This window comes from Colossoma macropomum, unplaced genomic scaffold, assembly GCF_904425465.1.
Source record: "Colossoma macropomum unplaced genomic scaffold, Colossoma_macropomum, whole genome shotgun sequence".
Taxonomy (NCBI): Eukaryota; Metazoa; Chordata; class Actinopteri; order Characiformes; family Serrasalmidae; genus Colossoma; species Colossoma macropomum.
In genome coordinates this window covers 26,666,829-26,684,010 of record NW_023494795.1, presented here as the reverse complement: position 1 = coordinate 26,684,010, position 17,182 = coordinate 26,666,829, and the positions used below count along the sequence as shown (strand labels likewise).

Here is a 17,182-nt window from a genome sequence, read left to right as displayed (position 1 = left end):
TGCTTGTGGTATCCATCATGCATTGTGGACTTTGGTTAATGTGCGGTCTTATACTTCTTAGAACATTTTTTTTTTTAATGAATTACAGGGTCATTCATTGTGCTGACGTCTGTATTTTGTACTTAAATGAAATAAATTGAGTTGAGGTTATACCCATATGAGAGATTCATAGGTGGTGTCTCTCATTCGTTAAAACCCAAGGACTGTATGTTCTTCTGATTGCACATATTGACATTTGCCCCATTTCGTGATGAATTAACGTTCTCTTTATGTATTATCCTCAATACGTTACTGGTAGTGCTGATGCCTTACTTCTGCCTTAAATACACAAACTGTCAAAAAGCCTTTGAGCACACTGTCCCACCAGCAGTGGTTATGGATTATCCACAGGTTATGAATCTGGCTTATTGTTTAACCTGGACTGTCTCCTTGACGGAAATGTTGTCTTTCTGCAGGTGAAGTGCTCGGTTTGGAATGGAACCAGCCTGTTGGACCTGAGTCCTCTGATTCACCTGAATGGGTACTACACTGCCACAGACGAGGACTTGGACAAGGACAAGTCTCCTGACTTTTACATCAACATCTGCCAACCTCTTAACCCCATTCCAGGGGTCACGTGTCCTCCTGGAGCAGCAGTGTGCATGGACCCTGATGATGGAGACCCAATAGTGAGTTAATTAGATCAGTAGAGCCAAGCATATCTCCAAAAATACAGAATTGCTTGTTTCTGAGGGTGCCTTGATTTTATGTATCTGATTGCTCTGTGCAGCGTGCTCTGTGGTATCATTCGCTGTAGTAAATTTCATATTCCGTTTTGGTCACAGTCTTTGTTAAGGCCCTGTTTTTTATTTTTTTGCCTTGTGCAGGACATTGGACGTGTCACCTCGCCTCCTATATACAATCCCAACACAGATGAGGTGAAGATCATCCTTTAATTTTACATTCTAGTAATATTTTTATTTATTCACTCGTTTATGTAATTATTTAAGGACTATTTTGGTTGAAAATAGAAAATTTCCTGTTTATTTTTCTACATAGTCCTTTCATGTCTTGTGAATATGGTTTCATTTCACCCTTTCTAGGTGGAGATCTCTTTTAACAGCAGTACACCTTGTGCCGTTGATTCCTCCACCAATTACACATCCAAAATCATCTTCACCTGCCAGAAAGGCACAGAACTGGTGAGAGTTCATTACTCCTACATAGAGGCGAGCAATATGGCAAAATGTGGTTTGAAGTTTGAATAGACAACAAGGGCCAGTAGTGCCACAGTTAAATAATACAATGGTTACAGTTATTTTTATTTAGAGTTTCACATACTGCACTGCACTGAATCCAGTTGATAACTTATGTTCTCCTTGTATAGAAACATGCAGTTGGTGAGCATTCTTGAAGTACTGATGATATATACATAATGTGACATAATTTATCATGTGTGTGTATATTTATCAATATAATGATAATGATAAATATCATAATACTGCTCAGCCTCAGTTTCTACACCCCTTCTCTTCTGGAAACAAAATGCACAATTCCTCATTTCTCATCTGTGAGGCTTTCTCTTGTTAATTCAGGGTTCTCCGGTGATGATTCGTCAGCAGGATTGTATGTATGTCTTTGAATGGGCCACTCCTGTGGTGTGTCCAGAGACGGTCAGTGCACAGGGTTGCTCACTAAAGGTCTCCCAGCTGCAGTACACCTTCGATCTCTCAGTGCTGTCCGGAGTCATTCAGGTACATTTCTGCTGACATGCAAGTCTTTTTATGAGCTGTTCATAGAATCCAGTCATATACAAAATCCCTGGTACAGTTAGTGCACAGTTTCTATGTATTTGCTGATTTTAACATATTGGGAAAAAAATAAAACACAAAGGATAAAATGTGCCAAAATTTTTCCACAGCCCACATTTTTTGTTTTGTTTTTTTCTCCAGTATGTTAAATTTAGCAAATACACGGTAATTGTGTATTAAAATGTGCAGAAGTGTGTTCTCTAGAGCCTGTGTTAACTTGTTTTCACTGCAGTGATTTTCAAACTAGGCAGCCTGTAAGGAGTGTTTTAGACAATGAATAGCTTTCCATTAAAAAATGTGCCTAATCATTAATTGCCCCAATTCACTAAATACAACACAGTGTTTATGTTCTGTGATCATATGCTGTCCTAAAGCTGATATAATAAAGATAACAGCAGACTGTGCAACCATGTGTCATTTAAATCCTTAAGTCATTAATCATTATTTTATATTTTGTAGGTTCATGCTCGTTCCAGCTCCTATAAGATCAACGTGTGTGGGGCTGTGACAGATAAAGACTGTAAGAACAGTCCAGTGTGCCTGGTGTCCAGTGCTCCAGCCTCCTCCTTTGGCATCAGCAAGGCCATGAGTCTGAATTACAGTCTGGAGGAGCAGGCTGTCATTATGCAGTATGGAGGTGGAGACCCCTGCCCCTCAGGTCAGGATCTGTTGTTTAGTCTTTTTTATTTGTTTATTTATATATTAATTTATTTTCACTTTACTTAGCAACATGCCTAAACAAGGAAATACTGGTTCCAACCAGGTCAAAGCCTGGCTTTGCCTATGCAGCATTCAACAGTCAGTTTTTTCCCATAGGCAAAAACAGCTTAGACCCAGCTTACACCCTGAAGCTTATGGAGAGCTACAAAAAACAATGACATCCTCAGTGTTTGAGTTTCTGTTACAAGTTGACTAGAGATGTGCATTTGCAAAATTAGGCCATCCACCGTGTATGAGGCTATTTTCTTATCTACTGTACTGTCTCTACACTGGCATTCATACCAGCACTGTGCGCTACCTCTCCAGTACTCGGGGTATCTGGGCCATTCAGAAGGACATATATATCATATATGATATGATATATGATATGTGATATGATATATATGATATGATATTTACAGTACTTTAATGTAAAAGCACTGATTTAGCTGTTAAAGCTATAAAAATTAATCAGTGATGCATCTTATACCGGTTTTCCACAGACTGCACTTCATACATGAATGAATTGTTTTAAAATGCAAAATATTGCTAATTATTTTGATCAGTTATATTGATATTGTTATTGATTAATGTTACAGCTGCAACAAGGTGTTTATTATCACTTATTGGCCCAGAAATTCCATGTCGGAGCACTATGCTGAGACTCCATGGTTAATTGGCTTCAGAGTCTTTATCAGCTGATTCTCTTCAGTCTTATGCTAATTGAGAATAGGAGTAGGTTTATTGAATCCTGCCATCCTCTTTACAGTGACTGTTGGAGGAGATGTGTGTGTTTTCCCTTTCACGTATATGGGCAAGTCCTATTCCGAGTGCACAGCAGACGGCCGAATCCATGGTGCAAAGTGGTGTGCCACCACTGCCAGCTACGACAAAGATAGGAAATGGGGCTTCTGTTCAAATGGTAAGAAGAGATCCTCTCAAATAAATCTGTTTGGCCTTTTTACTCCTGCTTTTCTCAAAGACTGAACACTCTGTACATTCACCAAGCAGTATTCAGCAGTTCTGCTGATGGATAAAATTCCATCATGAGATTTGAGTGTTTTTTAGTGTATTCCTTTGATGATCAGTGTAATAAGTGTATGCTTGTGTTTTTCAGTGACTGCTAAGAGGCAGTCATCCATTTTGTTCACATGTGACCGTTCAGTGGGCCACGGCAGCCCTGAGCTACTCAGTGAAACGCAGGGTTGTTCCAGCACCTTTCAGTGGCGCACCAACGTGGTCTGCCCACCAAAGAAAATGGAGTGCAAGCTGGTGAGCCACCACCAAACGTATGACCTGCGCACTCTGTCCTCCCTCACCGAGCCCTGGAAGTTCAGCAACAGCGACAAGAATGATATGTGAGTGAATGCCTTTCTGTGCCTATATATTATTCTGTGCTACTCTTTTTTTTTTATGCATTCTAAATTTGGCAAGATAGCAAATATAGATCTATAGCAACATATTTCATGGATGCTTTTGACAGTTCAAGGCACGTGAATAAGGAAAAACAATAGACATTACAAAGAATCTTGGCCTGTGGTTTACTAATATTCTTACCAGGGATGTGCATTCAGACAAATTTTGATATTCTAGTATCTCTAAGAGTTAATGAACAGATGTCTGGTTATCCACAGGTTAGGAGAGGAAAAAAGTACTTTGGAGGAAATTAACGTATGGCTGAAGGCTTACTCTTTTAGGTGATAGCTCTGGTGTTGAGGCTAAAAAGTTAGTAGCACAATAAAGTAGCAGAAAACAGAGGAATACATTTGAATCATTATCAAAAGCTGAGGGAAATCCTGTTGGAAGGCTTTTGAGAAACAGTTTTCAGAATAGGCCTCAGAACTGCATTACCCAGTGAGATCTCAGAAAACATGAACTATTTATGTCAATAGATTTCATTAGCTGCTAACTTTTGAGAAAAGCAGTTAGATGGAAGTGAATTGACTAAACACTCTAACATTTCTATTGAGTTTTTACATTTTTGTGGTTACAGTTTAAGCAAAGACATGCAAAGAATCTGCCTGTAGTGTCTTGCCTTAAACTTAATTACTGTTTTGTTCGTACTAGTTTTACTATCCATAACCTTAGCCTGCATCCTCATACATAACACATTTCGTTTCATGTTTTTTAACATTCATGTTATTTAAATTCAGTTGCTTTTTAGTTGAAGGTTCACTATGCTGTAAAAAGAACAAATATTTTTATTTGTTACATCTTACACTTGCTTAAAGTCCTCAATGTTCTGCTCATGAGAGCACGTCTCTGTGAATGTATAATAAACTGCTGACACAAACGCTAAACCAATGATGCTTGTTTTGGATGTGTCTGTTTTGCTCTTGCAGGTACTACATGAACCTCTGCCAGGGAATCCATGGTGGCCTGACGGACTGTCCGGATGGAGCCACAGTGTGCCGCAAACGCGCTAATGGGAAGACTGAGGCTCTGGGACGTGTGTACACTCAGACAGTGGGATCTGTCGGTTAGTTCATCACCTGCTCTGCACTCTACCTTTCATTTATGTACCAAAGAGGGTAGGGGTGGGAATCTTTAGGCACCTCACGATTCGATTCGATTACGATTCAGAGGGCTGCGATGCGATTATAAAATGATTATCGGTGCATCTCGATGCATCTTTTTTTTCTATACATGATTTCTGTTTTCTTACTGTCTGAGGACTTGGTAGTTTTAAAACAAAGTATTTGTAATGATCCATAATGCATTTAGGTCCAATATCTTTTATTAATAAAACAAATGGAAGTGATGTGGCAAGTGAACTGGAAGGCTCTCATTCAGTGCTCGTGTTAGGCACGCTGCTGCCACTCATCTGCGATAAAATGCTCAGTTACGGTGAAATAAGATCCAGTGGTGATGGATGACCACGGAGCACATTATATATTCTTTAGTGATTTTATAACTTCGATTTTGGTCTCGTGATAGAGGGCCGGGGGGGGTTGTTGGAGACTGCAGGTCACGTAGCAATGAGGTTTCGCCTGGCTAGTAGCGAACGAAAAAGGAAAAGAGAAAGACAGACGAACATTGAAATCTACGTTAAATCTTCAACGAGAGACTGTCACACACTAAAAAGTTGCAAAGATGAAGTCGCTTCTCTTTCTAATTTTCCTGTTCCACCTTAGATGGTGCCGCAATTACATTTGGCGCCTCAGTCAGAATTTAAGGTGGAGCAAGAAGCTGGCGAGTGAGAAGCGACTTCAGCCTCGTAAAACAGCTGAAAGACATTTTACAAGAAACTATTCAACTTTTGAGGAAAAGTTTTCTGGCGGAGATGGAAGAAAAGTGGCTGTAGCTAAAGCTTAAAGCAGAGCAGAGTCCGCGTTATCGTTTATATTGTTTAGCCTAAACTAGAACATTATCACATACTGAGACATACTGGACATTAAATGTTGTGGCTTCCAAGGTGGTCTGATTTTTGTTGAAAGGACAAAATGGCTCTTCTTATCATTTGTGTTGTGACTCCTGACCTAATCTATCTTTTAACGCAGAGGGAGCCGGTCGGATTTCTCACTCATCCAGTTGTGTTTTTGTTATGTGCCGCCACAGACTGTCCGGGCGCCGCACTTACCCACCACTTCCAAGTTCCGCCATTTGCGTTCCGTCAACATTACGTTATAAATTAAATATTTAGAAAATCGATTTTTGACATTTGTGAATCAATTCAGAATCGTCCACATCTGCATTGCGATGCATCTAAGAATCGATTTTTCCCCGCACCCTCAATAGAGGGATTAACCTAATGAGCTCAGTACCACCCCCAAAAAAAATCATTTAAATCTGCCATCTGTGTGTCCCCATTTGATCAGTTTCAGCATGTAGATCCAGAGCTTTCTGAGTGCTGGTGTTTTACTGTATAAAAGATGCACAAGGTTTTTCCATTCTTGTTAGATACACCCTGTTTTCTTAATATCTATTAGCAAGCTCATTCTGAGCATAGTTTGGATGAGTATGCACTTATTTGCTTTGATTAATCAGAATAACAGTAAAAAACAACTGATGTGCAGCTTATATTTCTACTCTTGTGCTTTCTCCAAAAAAAAGTACGTTTATGACACAAACTGAATAAACATCACTAAGTTTTCAGTTTCGTTAGATCACGTTCTTTACATGTCCAATAAATGCAACAACAGCACTGAGAAATCACACTGTTAATGGAGAGCACTATTACCAAAGAGAGCAGATTATTGTTTTTGTGTCAGCCTTAAAAGTTTAAGATATAAAGAAAATGAACAAAAACAAAAACTTATCTCTTCTCTCTTTTCATCCCAGATGGAAAGATTCAAGTGAATTACACGATGGGAGATGCCGTATGTGGGAATTCACTTCGGGCCAAAACCATTGTGCAGCTGACTTGTGGCAGCACTGTGGGCCACCCAAAACTCTTACGGTGAGTCCAGCAAAATCAAATAAAACTTAACTGTTTATATCAGACTCTCTACATTAAGCCCAGTGTTTAAATTTCCAGAAGCATTTTCAAAGCATAATCCCCTTTGGCAGCTGCCTTTAATTTATAGGCCAGGCTTGAGGTGTGGTAAAAATGACCTTGAGTAAGCATAGAAAAAAAAAGTGTACCCACTGTGTGCAGCTGACTTATAAATCAAAGTGTAGTCTTGTTGTTTTAAGTTTGTGTATCTCACTGTTGATTTACGTTCACTTGAAGAATGCTTAACTAAGTGTTAGTGTTTAACATATATTATGTCATGCATTTTTTACCTTTTCTGTAGTGCTCACTGGGCTTTGTAGTCGAGTGTTCTGTATTTTAGTTTGGAGATTTTAGGTGTTCAGGATTTTAAGCTCAGTTTTTGGATTTGAAATCACTCTGTGTGTGTCTGTGTGTAGGGAGGATATGACAGCATGCGAGTTCTGGGTGGACTGGGAGACTCGAGCAGCCTGTGAAGTCAAGCAGCATGAAGTGGAGATGGTCAATGGCACCATCAAAGTTCCAGAGACAGGAGCCATCGTCAGCCTGGGAGCGCTCTACTACAGGTCTCTACTGATCATGGCATAGTTCATAAGTCATGCCCTCCAAAACAGTGTGCACTAAAGCAATAAGCCATGGTTAAAGGGGCTTGGGAATGAGAAAAGTAGAGTCAAATCACAGCAATACACAGCGTCCAGTGGCTTATTGCTTATATAAGTATATGCTTAATAAGTCACTTTTTATTAAATGAGAATTCCCCTGTTTTTTCAAGATCTGCATAATAAAATGTTTATGTAACGTCTAGTGCATCTTTGTAAAGGAATTTTTATCGTGATGGTGATAGGAACCAGACATCTGCATCTAAAAGTTTCCTTGCCACCTGAAACATTGTTTTATGATAATTTTGAGAGCTTTGTCTAAAACATATGTTTTAAATCCATTCATGACGGAGAGGTACACGTAGGGCGTTCTGTGGCTTCTGTGTTCTGTGTAGTCCCCAAAAAACTTATTTTTTCACATTTTCCACTATTTTACCATCATCAACATTACATATAAAAACTCAGGAGACGTGTAGGTCCACTGGTGGTTTTGGGTAGTAGATGTCTATATTTGTATTATAGACATTGCGACCCCTGCTTCATATCACCACCACTGTGAAGAAATTAACGTGGGCAAATCTCTCTAATATGTACCAATTGACTACTACAGATGACTTTTTTTAATGTTTCGGTGACCGAATTGTGCAGAAATTTTGAAAAACAAGTGGAGCTACCCTATAACTACAACTAAACAACTTCTCCACCTGTGTAGTAATAGTTTAGCAACAAAATGGTCAAAGATTTTTCTATGAACAGCACAGTGATTAATAACTTGGCACAGTAATGCGATAGAATTCAACTTTTGTAAGACAAAAGTAGAAAATTGGCCTTAGTAATTCTAATCTTTTTTACCATCATTTTAATAACTGACTGTTTCTTTTGCTTCTAGCCTATATAAAGCCACTGGAGACATCCGACCCAACGGTGACCGCTACATCTACCACATCCAGTTGTCCGGCATCACTAACAGCTCCATGGCTCAGTGCGTGGGAGCTAATATCTGCCAGGTGAAGAGGGACCAATCCTATTGCAGGAGGATTGGCTCCTCCACCAAGGCCAAGTACTATATCAAAGGTGAGAGGCAGGATATATATATATATATATATGTATATGTATTATATATATATATATATATGTATAATGTATATATATATGTATATATATATATGTATGTATGTATGTATGTGTGTATGTGTGTGTATATATAAATAATAGAAAATGGCAGGCCATATAGAAAATGCATCATTATACAAAACTGTCAGAGTAGCGTGAAGCATGGCTGTGGAAAGTGAAGACTAACAGCCGCACTTTTCTCACCAACTGTTGGCCACTTTGCATTACTAAGATAAAAGCACGCTTCCATGTCCATAGTAAAAGTGCGTGTTCATAGATGCAGGCTAGTTCTGTGCCCTGATGACAACTCGAATAGGCCAAATGTTCTTTCTAAAAATGTAGAGATCTCCCGCTGCATGTTTGTACACGGTATGAATATATTATTTATATAATATATACTTTGAACGGCAGTGGTTATCTCCTTTTGACTGTTGAGTTCTAACACTGATTTCAGCAGGTACTTTCACTATGCGTGTGAAACATGTAAAAACACACTTATTGCATCACATTTAACCCCCCACTTCACTTTAATGAGCTGGAACCGCATGTTGTGGTGGTAAGGTAACCGCAACAGTCCCAACAGCGCTGTTTTAGAATTCAGCTGTTCAGCGTTCAGAAGAGCCTAAAACCTTTTCAGTATCAACGTAGAAACAAGAGCGCTGATCTGAATGTGTAAATTAAAACATTTCCCAAAGCTGATTTTCTGTTGTTTACAATCTGGCAATATATTTGCAGGGGACAGCCTGGATGTGCTGGTGCCGTCTGAGTCTGTGTGCGGTCGTGACAAGTCAAAAAAGGTCTCGTCAGCCATCCTGTTCCACTGCAGCCCTGCGGCCGGAGAAGGCATCCCCGAGTTCTTGCTGGAGTCTGATGGCTGCCAGTACCTGTTTCTCTGGCACACCTCCACAGTCTGTGGCCTTTTGTAAGTAGCAGCACAACAAAACAAGCACAGGCTTATAGCAAATGGGTTCACATATGTTTAGCACAGTTGTTGGCAACTTGCAGCTCCAGAGCCACATACGGCTCTTTTACTGCCCTGTTGCAGGTGAACAGCAGAATTGTTTTTTTTTTTAATGTAAAAATAAAATAATCCTCCTTTGCTGTAAAAAAATAAATAAATAAATAAAAAGCTTTGCTGATCGTTTTAACAGTAAATGGCCTTAAATGCTGGAGGTAATGTGTAACTGCAAATTCACCCTTTAACCCAGCACAGACAACAATCTCACCTGGCTAGAAAGATTAAAAAAAGAAACAAAGAAAGAGTAAAGATGAACAAAGATAATTGAGAGATAACTGGACAGGCTTATTTGCATTTATAAGCACTCCAGCTGGTTTCCTGATATGTTTCATCTGCAACGAGATGTGTTATGTGTTATATGATATATCTGTTATGTGTTATAACTGCTTATTATGGACTTTTAAAGTATTTATGACCTAGGTAATAAACATTACTAAACTGTTCTTAAATCATCCATAAACCGTTGATAATAGTTGTCTTATTGTAAAGTAGTACCAGTAGAAATTGTGCTGGTATTTCATTTGAATGTTAGCATTTTATCTTTTCAATGTTCTCTTTATCCTCCTGCATAAAAGCACTGAAGGTTCACTGAAGATTTTCTATAATACAATGAAACGTGCCACATAAATTAAGATTAGTATTATTACTTCTGAATGTCTTTTACTATTTATATATAATTGTCTTTTAGTTCATACTGGTTTCATGCTGGTTTAATTCATACTGCCTAACATTATTCCGCATATTATTATGGCCTTAAATACATGAGATTTAATCATCACCATCTATTTGGGGTCTAGCCAGTTTTTTCATAGTATTTTGCATCACTGGTTGTGGTTTGTGTGCTCAGTTTTCTTTCTCTTCTTCTCTTTTGTCACAGCTCCACAAGTCAACAGAATGGTGATAACAGTAAGGACAATGTTGGGTTATCAGGACGGAGCCAGGCTCTGGGGGCAGTGCTTAGTCTGCTGCTGGTGGTGCTTACCGTCTGTCTGCTTATTCTACTGCTTCACAAACGCGAGAGAAGGTAAATAACCCATTGTGAAAACCACATATGATGGAGTTAATATTGTGCCAAATGTTTTAAATAAAATAGTAAAACCCACAAGCAAAATATTAAATATCAGTGTCTAAAATTTGTTGCAAAAAATTTGTTTGCTAGTTGAATGTTTTTCTTTTTCTGTTCATATATTTTTTGCTTCTGGAATTTTTCTTTTGCTTCTGACTTTTGGCACTTTTTAAACAGAGGGCAGGTCTTAGAGGAGGGCGTCCATCTGCCATTTCTGTTGGCCAACTGATTTAGAGTAGAAATCTTTTTGAGAAGTTTAGTTTGATTTAACTCTCAATATTTGTATTTGCAACATATTTTAGACATTTGATACCTCATATTTTGTGTGTGGATTTTATTTTATTTACTTTTGGCACAAAATTAACTCCATGCAAAGACAGTGAAACCTTGTTCTTTATGCTGTTTGTTGCTCTGTTTTTAGGGGACTTGTTTTACAAAAAGTGACCAGCTGCTGCAAGCGGGGAAATCCAGTGTCTTATAAATACTCCAAGGTAACATCTCACAGCTGCATTACAGTCCAAAAGTGATGAAATATGAACAGTTTTGGGGACACCTTGCTTTCTTCTGAAATTTAAATTTGCAGGGTTTTGTTAACATTAAATAGCTATGTACTTATCATTTGGGTAGATTTAGCTTCAACCCACAGCTTCATGTTCATCAGTGTCTTCTTTGATATGAAGAGCAGGTCTTGCCTAAGTAATGATTAATTAATTATTTTCCAAACTGTTGTTAAAAACACATATTGAAACTGTTTTGGCCTTAAGGTGGTGAAGAGTCTGAGTGCTAGTGAGTGCGGACATAAGAAGAAGAGGGTAAAATGTGTTAGCTTTGGCTTTATTCCCAAGATGGTTCTGCCTCATGTATTGTCAGTAGGAGTGGGAACCTCAAGGCACTTTTTCTTTAGTTTAGTTTTTTTTTGTTTTGTTTTTACCCAATTTTCTCGTTTCCAATTCCACCCGCTAGTTAGGACTCAATAACACAATATTACCAGCGCTAGGAGGGTGAAGGCTAACACAGGCTTCCTCCGAGACCTGTGAAACCAGCCACCGTATCTTTTCAAACTGCCGCTCGCGCAACGTCATTGGACAGCTGAACGCACTCAGAGGAAAGCGCCAACCTTCAGATCTGTTATGTCAACTAACAGACGCCTGCGCTGACTAGCATCACGTTGAGTGATGGGGGGAGAAGAGGGGGCCATCCTATCCACCCAGAGAGAGCGGGGCCAATTGTGCTCTCTTGGACCCCCGGCCACGGATGGCTGTAGCATCACCAGGGATCGAACTCACAATCTCCTGATGATACGGCAAACACTTAGACGGTTGCGCCACTCGGGAGCTTAGTTCAGTGTGTTTTGACAGGTATGAATACTCCACCCATGTTCAGGTGCACACGCAAATGAGCTATGGACAAGCAAAAATTGCGGGTCTTGGTTCACTTCCAAATAAATACTGATTCAGTCCGTACCACCCGAGCCGTAGGGAATTTAGCATTAAAGTATGTTTTTCTGCTTCTTCTAGCAGTACTGTCTGCATAATCTGCCTGTTTTATCATCTGATTCTTGAGAGACGATCATATCATTCTTGCAGTGAGATGATACTAATAACAGCAGATCAGTAGTGAAAAACTGCGAAGCAGCAACATATTGTGCCAACATATTGCATCAGTCATCTGATTGGGTTCATTTAAACTAACTATGCATAAAGAAGCAGATATCAAGTAAGGTTATTTCATTGACCGTGATACACATAGATGTTTTATTTTTTCTTGGCTGAAATGGTGGCAAACGCATTCAGTTTACACTTGTCAAATGTGGACATTTCAATCGGAATTCAAACACAATGAGTTCTGGGGTGTTTACACTTTGCATCAACCTGCGTTTTTGGTGACCAGATCACCTTCAGATTTCACTTGAACGTCAGGTGTAAACAGGCCCTTTGAGAAACTGTGCTTCCCCAAACTTTTGACATGCCATGTATATACAGTCCTATGGGGTAAATGAGGTTTATAGGTTAAAAGTTCTGTCTGTGTCAGGTGAACACGGATGAGGATGGCTGTGAGGATGAGATGGAGTGGTTGATGGAGGAAGTGGAGACTCCAGCACGGGGGCTGCAGGAGAACGGCCATGTCACCACCAAGCCGGTCAGCGCTGACGCCCTGCGCTCCTTTTCTCTGGACGAGCAGGACAGCGAGGACGAGGTGCTGACCGTACCGGGCGTCAGAATCCAGTCTGGACGAGCCTTAGGCCCCTCATCGTCCCGGCTCCAGGCCACCCGACAAAGGGCCGAGAGCGACGAGGATCTGGTAGGGCTTCTGGAGGACACGGGGAGCAAGAGCACGTCCAAGTCGGGGGCCAAGCACCAGAGGAAAGCACAGCCGGACCCCGAGGACAGTGATGAGGATCTGCTCAGAGTCTAAGGACACTCCTCCGCTCCCTGTGATGAACTTCAGAATGTCTCTCCAACCTTTTGCTCCTTCAGTTTGTTCTCTTTCTGGTTTTCTAAAGGGAAAAATCTATTTATCTGTCAGCTGTTTACTGTACAGTGTTTGAAAGCAGATTGGTTCATGTGTCCCCTCTTTATCGATGCCTTTGTGATGAAAATATTCTTTTTCATCATTTAATTGTTCCTGTGTATGTTTTTTTCTGTAGGTTAAACTGAATTAATTTCATATACAGAGATGTTATTCTGTGTGAAGTCTCTACATCTCCCTCAGACATAAAATGCTGTGCAAAAGTCAGAGAACATCTTCATTTATTTTACTTTCATTCGCAACGTACCGTTAAGTACAAGCAACTTTATTTTTCAGCGTCAAGAAAAAAAAATGTAAACTTAAATGTACCAGAAAACTACACAGGAGCTTCAACAGCTGAATATATCATTTTTCAGTACTTTTATGTGCACTCTTGCCTTCAGTTTTTCAAAGAAATCTGCAGGGATCTGAACTCTGAGAGGGTCAGTCGGTTGTTCTGAGAACACCAGCTTTTGATTTAAATTTGCAGATTTTCTTTTTTTGTCTATTTCCTTTTCCCAGTAACAGCTTCTTGACAGCTGCTCATCCTTTCAGACTCATAGTGTTGAGTTGTTTTCTCACAGTGGAAGGATGGACAGAAACACCTGTGTTTTTTTTTGTAAGATCTGAATCAAGATTGGAGCTTGATTTTCTCCCCTTTCTCAAAGATGAGACCTTTAAGTACTGTTTATTTGATGGGGACAGTTTTGATGGTCTACCAGATCTTGCATAGTTGTTTTGGGCCTCAGTTTTTAGAACTGTGTTTCCTGTTTTTCGTCACTTATTTTCCTTTGACTTTCCTTTTTTCTTATGCAAGTGGATCATCTTACATGTAATCTTCTCGGCAGTATCTCCTGAAAAATGAATAGCTTGTACATAGTGGTGGTTTTGACTGGAGCTCTCTGACTTTTTCACAGTATACTGTACAAGATGGTTTGTGATTTTATTTAGGAGTTTGGCTGCATTTTGTTATTTGTTTTACCAGCTCTAGCTCTCCCTTACCTGGTAGGAAAGTGTGACCAGTAATGAATATGAAAAGTCCTGCATAAGCAGCAGTATTTTACATGTCTTCGGACACATAAGGCCATGAGGCAACTTCCCCAGATCAGTTTTAACTGGAAATGTAGGAATGTGCTTTGCAGTACTTTGCCTCATACACAAAGTTGGTTGAAATCCACGCTTCATATTTACAGTGGCCAAGGGCAATGTCCCTTTTAAAGCATTACTATTTATTGAGTAAAGGGATGTTTCCTGCATTGCTTCAGCTTCCCTTTTGCCAAAAACAGCATGCTCTATGTATCCCTTACAGAGAACATACACAGTATATATGTTTTAGTGCCATGAGGCTTGGCATTGGACACTTGGCGCAGCTTGATGCCTCCTTTTCCTCCACCCGAATATTAAAGTGTCTCAAAGTGTCTTTAGTTGAGCATATTACAATCACAGTGTGATGATTTATCAGGTATATTTTTGGTTGTTTTTTATAATTGTTAAATTAATTTTTTGCACAGACTTGGTAGCTGAATATGTAAGAATCCACAAATTCACCTAGATGCATACAAATGAGCTTATGACACAGTTAGGGGTAACGCACTTTGATCTGATTAGTGTTAAATGGTGGTGACGCAGGTGTTCAGCAAAGGAACTCTGTCACCTTGAATGTGTTTGGCCTCTGCTCTTCTAGCTCTTTTTCATAGACTCAAGACTGTGATGCATGTATTTTTCCACACTTAACCTGCTTTCCATTTTAAGCACATATTTTAACACTTTCTGACATTCGAAATTCATTAAATACTGAGGGGAAATCAGTTTGATCAGTGTTTCAAGATGAGATTTGTAAGGTTTGACAGTTTCAGATTCCTATGCTAACCGTTAAAAACATCCTCCAGTGTAGAATTAGCTTGAAGTGGCTCATTTTGACATGTCCATGTTGTCCATGTTGTCCATGTTTCATGCCATGTCTAGGTGTCTGTTGTAGTTTGATGCATCTAAACCAAAAGCTGGTTTCATGAAGGTAGTGCCCATGCTCTGGGATTTCCATAGACTCTTAAAGATGTTCAGTTGATGATGTTCTTTGTCCATTGAGCAAAAGGTACACTGTATGACTGATGACTGTTGGTGTCACTAACTCCTCTCTGTGCTTCTACGAAAACGTCTGCCACTGCTGTATGCGTTTAAGTTCGGTACGATCTGTTTTTTAATCACGAGTGGATGATCCTGAGCCGCCTCCTGATGTAGTTTCTGTTTTTTAATGACCTGAGGCTCTGGCTCCTCCAAGATTTTCGTTCTGAATTTTGTCAGATGCTTTACTGCTTTTTGTTTGTTTTTGTATTTAAAATGTTGATGCTGAGACATTATTGCATTATTTCAATAAAAGAGATCAGCTGTTAAAGCAGATGGTATCACCCCTAAGTGGTTTTAAAGTATTGCCTTTGTCTTTGTGGCCCGTTTGGCCTATTTGGTGTAAACTTTTTGATATGTTTCAGACACCATTACCACCAATACTGTGAAATCTGGATTAGAGTGTTGATATTTTAACGTGACGGCATTGAATGATGAAAGTGTTTATAAATTATAGAAATTTATGCACAAATATTTGTAGACACCTACTCATCGTGCATTTCTTTTGAAATCAAGTCTCTACTCTTCTGGAAAGTCTTAACATTAGATGTTGGAACACTGCAGTGAGGATTTGATTGCATTCAGCCACAAAAGCATTAGAAAGGTCAGTTACTGATGTTGGATAACTAGTTCTGGATCATAGACTCCACCCCAACTCATCCCAAAGATACTGGATGGAGCTCCGTCACTCCACAGCCCAACACTTGGGGGGGTTTAAACCCCTCTAGCCGATGCTTGGCATTGTGCATTGTGATCTTAGGCTCCTGTGCAGCTATTCCAGAGTGTCCCAATCTAATGGTCAATGCTTTTCTATTGCGATTATACAAGCTGCGCATGTGCAGTGGAACACTTATGTGCACCTTAAAGTAGCTGATTTCCCTCATTAGAGGGGCCTCCTAGATACTTTTGGACAGATCGTGTAGGCAAGGTGACAAGTTTATCAATGCAGACGTCTTTTTTGGTTGCCAGTTCATTCATTTCAGTGTTCTACTAAATTTGCTGCAGGTATTTTCTACTTGATATATGTGGTGGTGTTTGTTTTAGTTAAGATATTTTAGCACCGATTTATCTTTGAGACTTATTAGTTATTAGTACCTAGTATTAGTTTTCAATTGATTAATTGAATTAATTGAATCAATTCAACTGGAAGTTGAAGTCACTAAAAAATTAGTGAACTTTGTGAAAAGTGTATTGAAAGCAGACTTCAGAAGCTTGCCTAAAACATTCATTCCATTTTGAACAGCGTTCATTTTTTAAACGTTTGATGTGTTTCGTACTGTGTACATTTTGCCCCTGCATAGTACTGAAGTTTAATAATGGTAGATTTCAATGCAGTGTCAATTCAGTGCATATGGATGTAGCAATGTTCATATTTCGACTCCATACTGACCTCAGAATTTAGAGGATCCAGAGAAATCTGAGGGGGAGTACACAGGACAAAGCGTTTTAGTTTACTTCGGGGTGCGAAAGTGGCGATTTTCAAAAACACTCATTTTTCCCATAGAGAACAACTGCTTAGACTCCATTCCTAATATGGGCATGACTTCAGAGGTCTATCAGGGTGGGTCTCTGCTCTAGCTGAGTATTTTAGCTTGATAAGTGGGGGTGGTGGAAAGAGGAGGTAACACATCATTATTTATTCACATCTCCAACCTGTAACACACCCCAACTTTACCCTATAACATAATCAGCACTCATTTTAAAGACAGGCAAAAAAGTATGTCTTTTAAATGATATATGATGAATCTACTAAATAGAACCATGAACATGAAGTTACAAGGCAACGAGTTCAAATTTCATTATAAGTTGATGAAGGGCTTATTACCTAACACCAGC

General features: G+C 39.4%; 1 protein-coding gene across 1 annotated transcript in view; it reads left to right on the top strand.

Moving 5' to 3' along the window:
* Nucleotides 1-15,632, top strand: part of igf2r (insulin-like growth factor 2 receptor) — a 50,733-nt gene extending 35,101 nt beyond the window's left edge. Inside the window, 15 exon segments of the mRNA XM_036582076.1 lie at nt 456-668; nt 867-917; nt 1,083-1,181; nt 1,575-1,733; nt 2,250-2,448; nt 3,259-3,411; nt 3,607-3,847; nt 4,832-4,968; nt 6,771-6,888; nt 7,341-7,487; nt 8,410-8,594; nt 9,369-9,555; nt 10,529-10,675; nt 11,139-11,208; nt 12,749-15,632. Of these exon segments, the coding sequence (XP_036437969.1) occupies nt 456-668; nt 867-917; nt 1,083-1,181; nt 1,575-1,733; nt 2,250-2,448; nt 3,259-3,411; nt 3,607-3,847; nt 4,832-4,968; nt 6,771-6,888; nt 7,341-7,487; nt 8,410-8,594; nt 9,369-9,555; nt 10,529-10,675; nt 11,139-11,208; nt 12,749-13,132 (2,490 nt within the window). The 3' untranslated portion in view covers nt 13,133-15,632.
* The last annotated feature ends 1,550 nt before the right edge of the window (nt 15,633-17,182 follow it).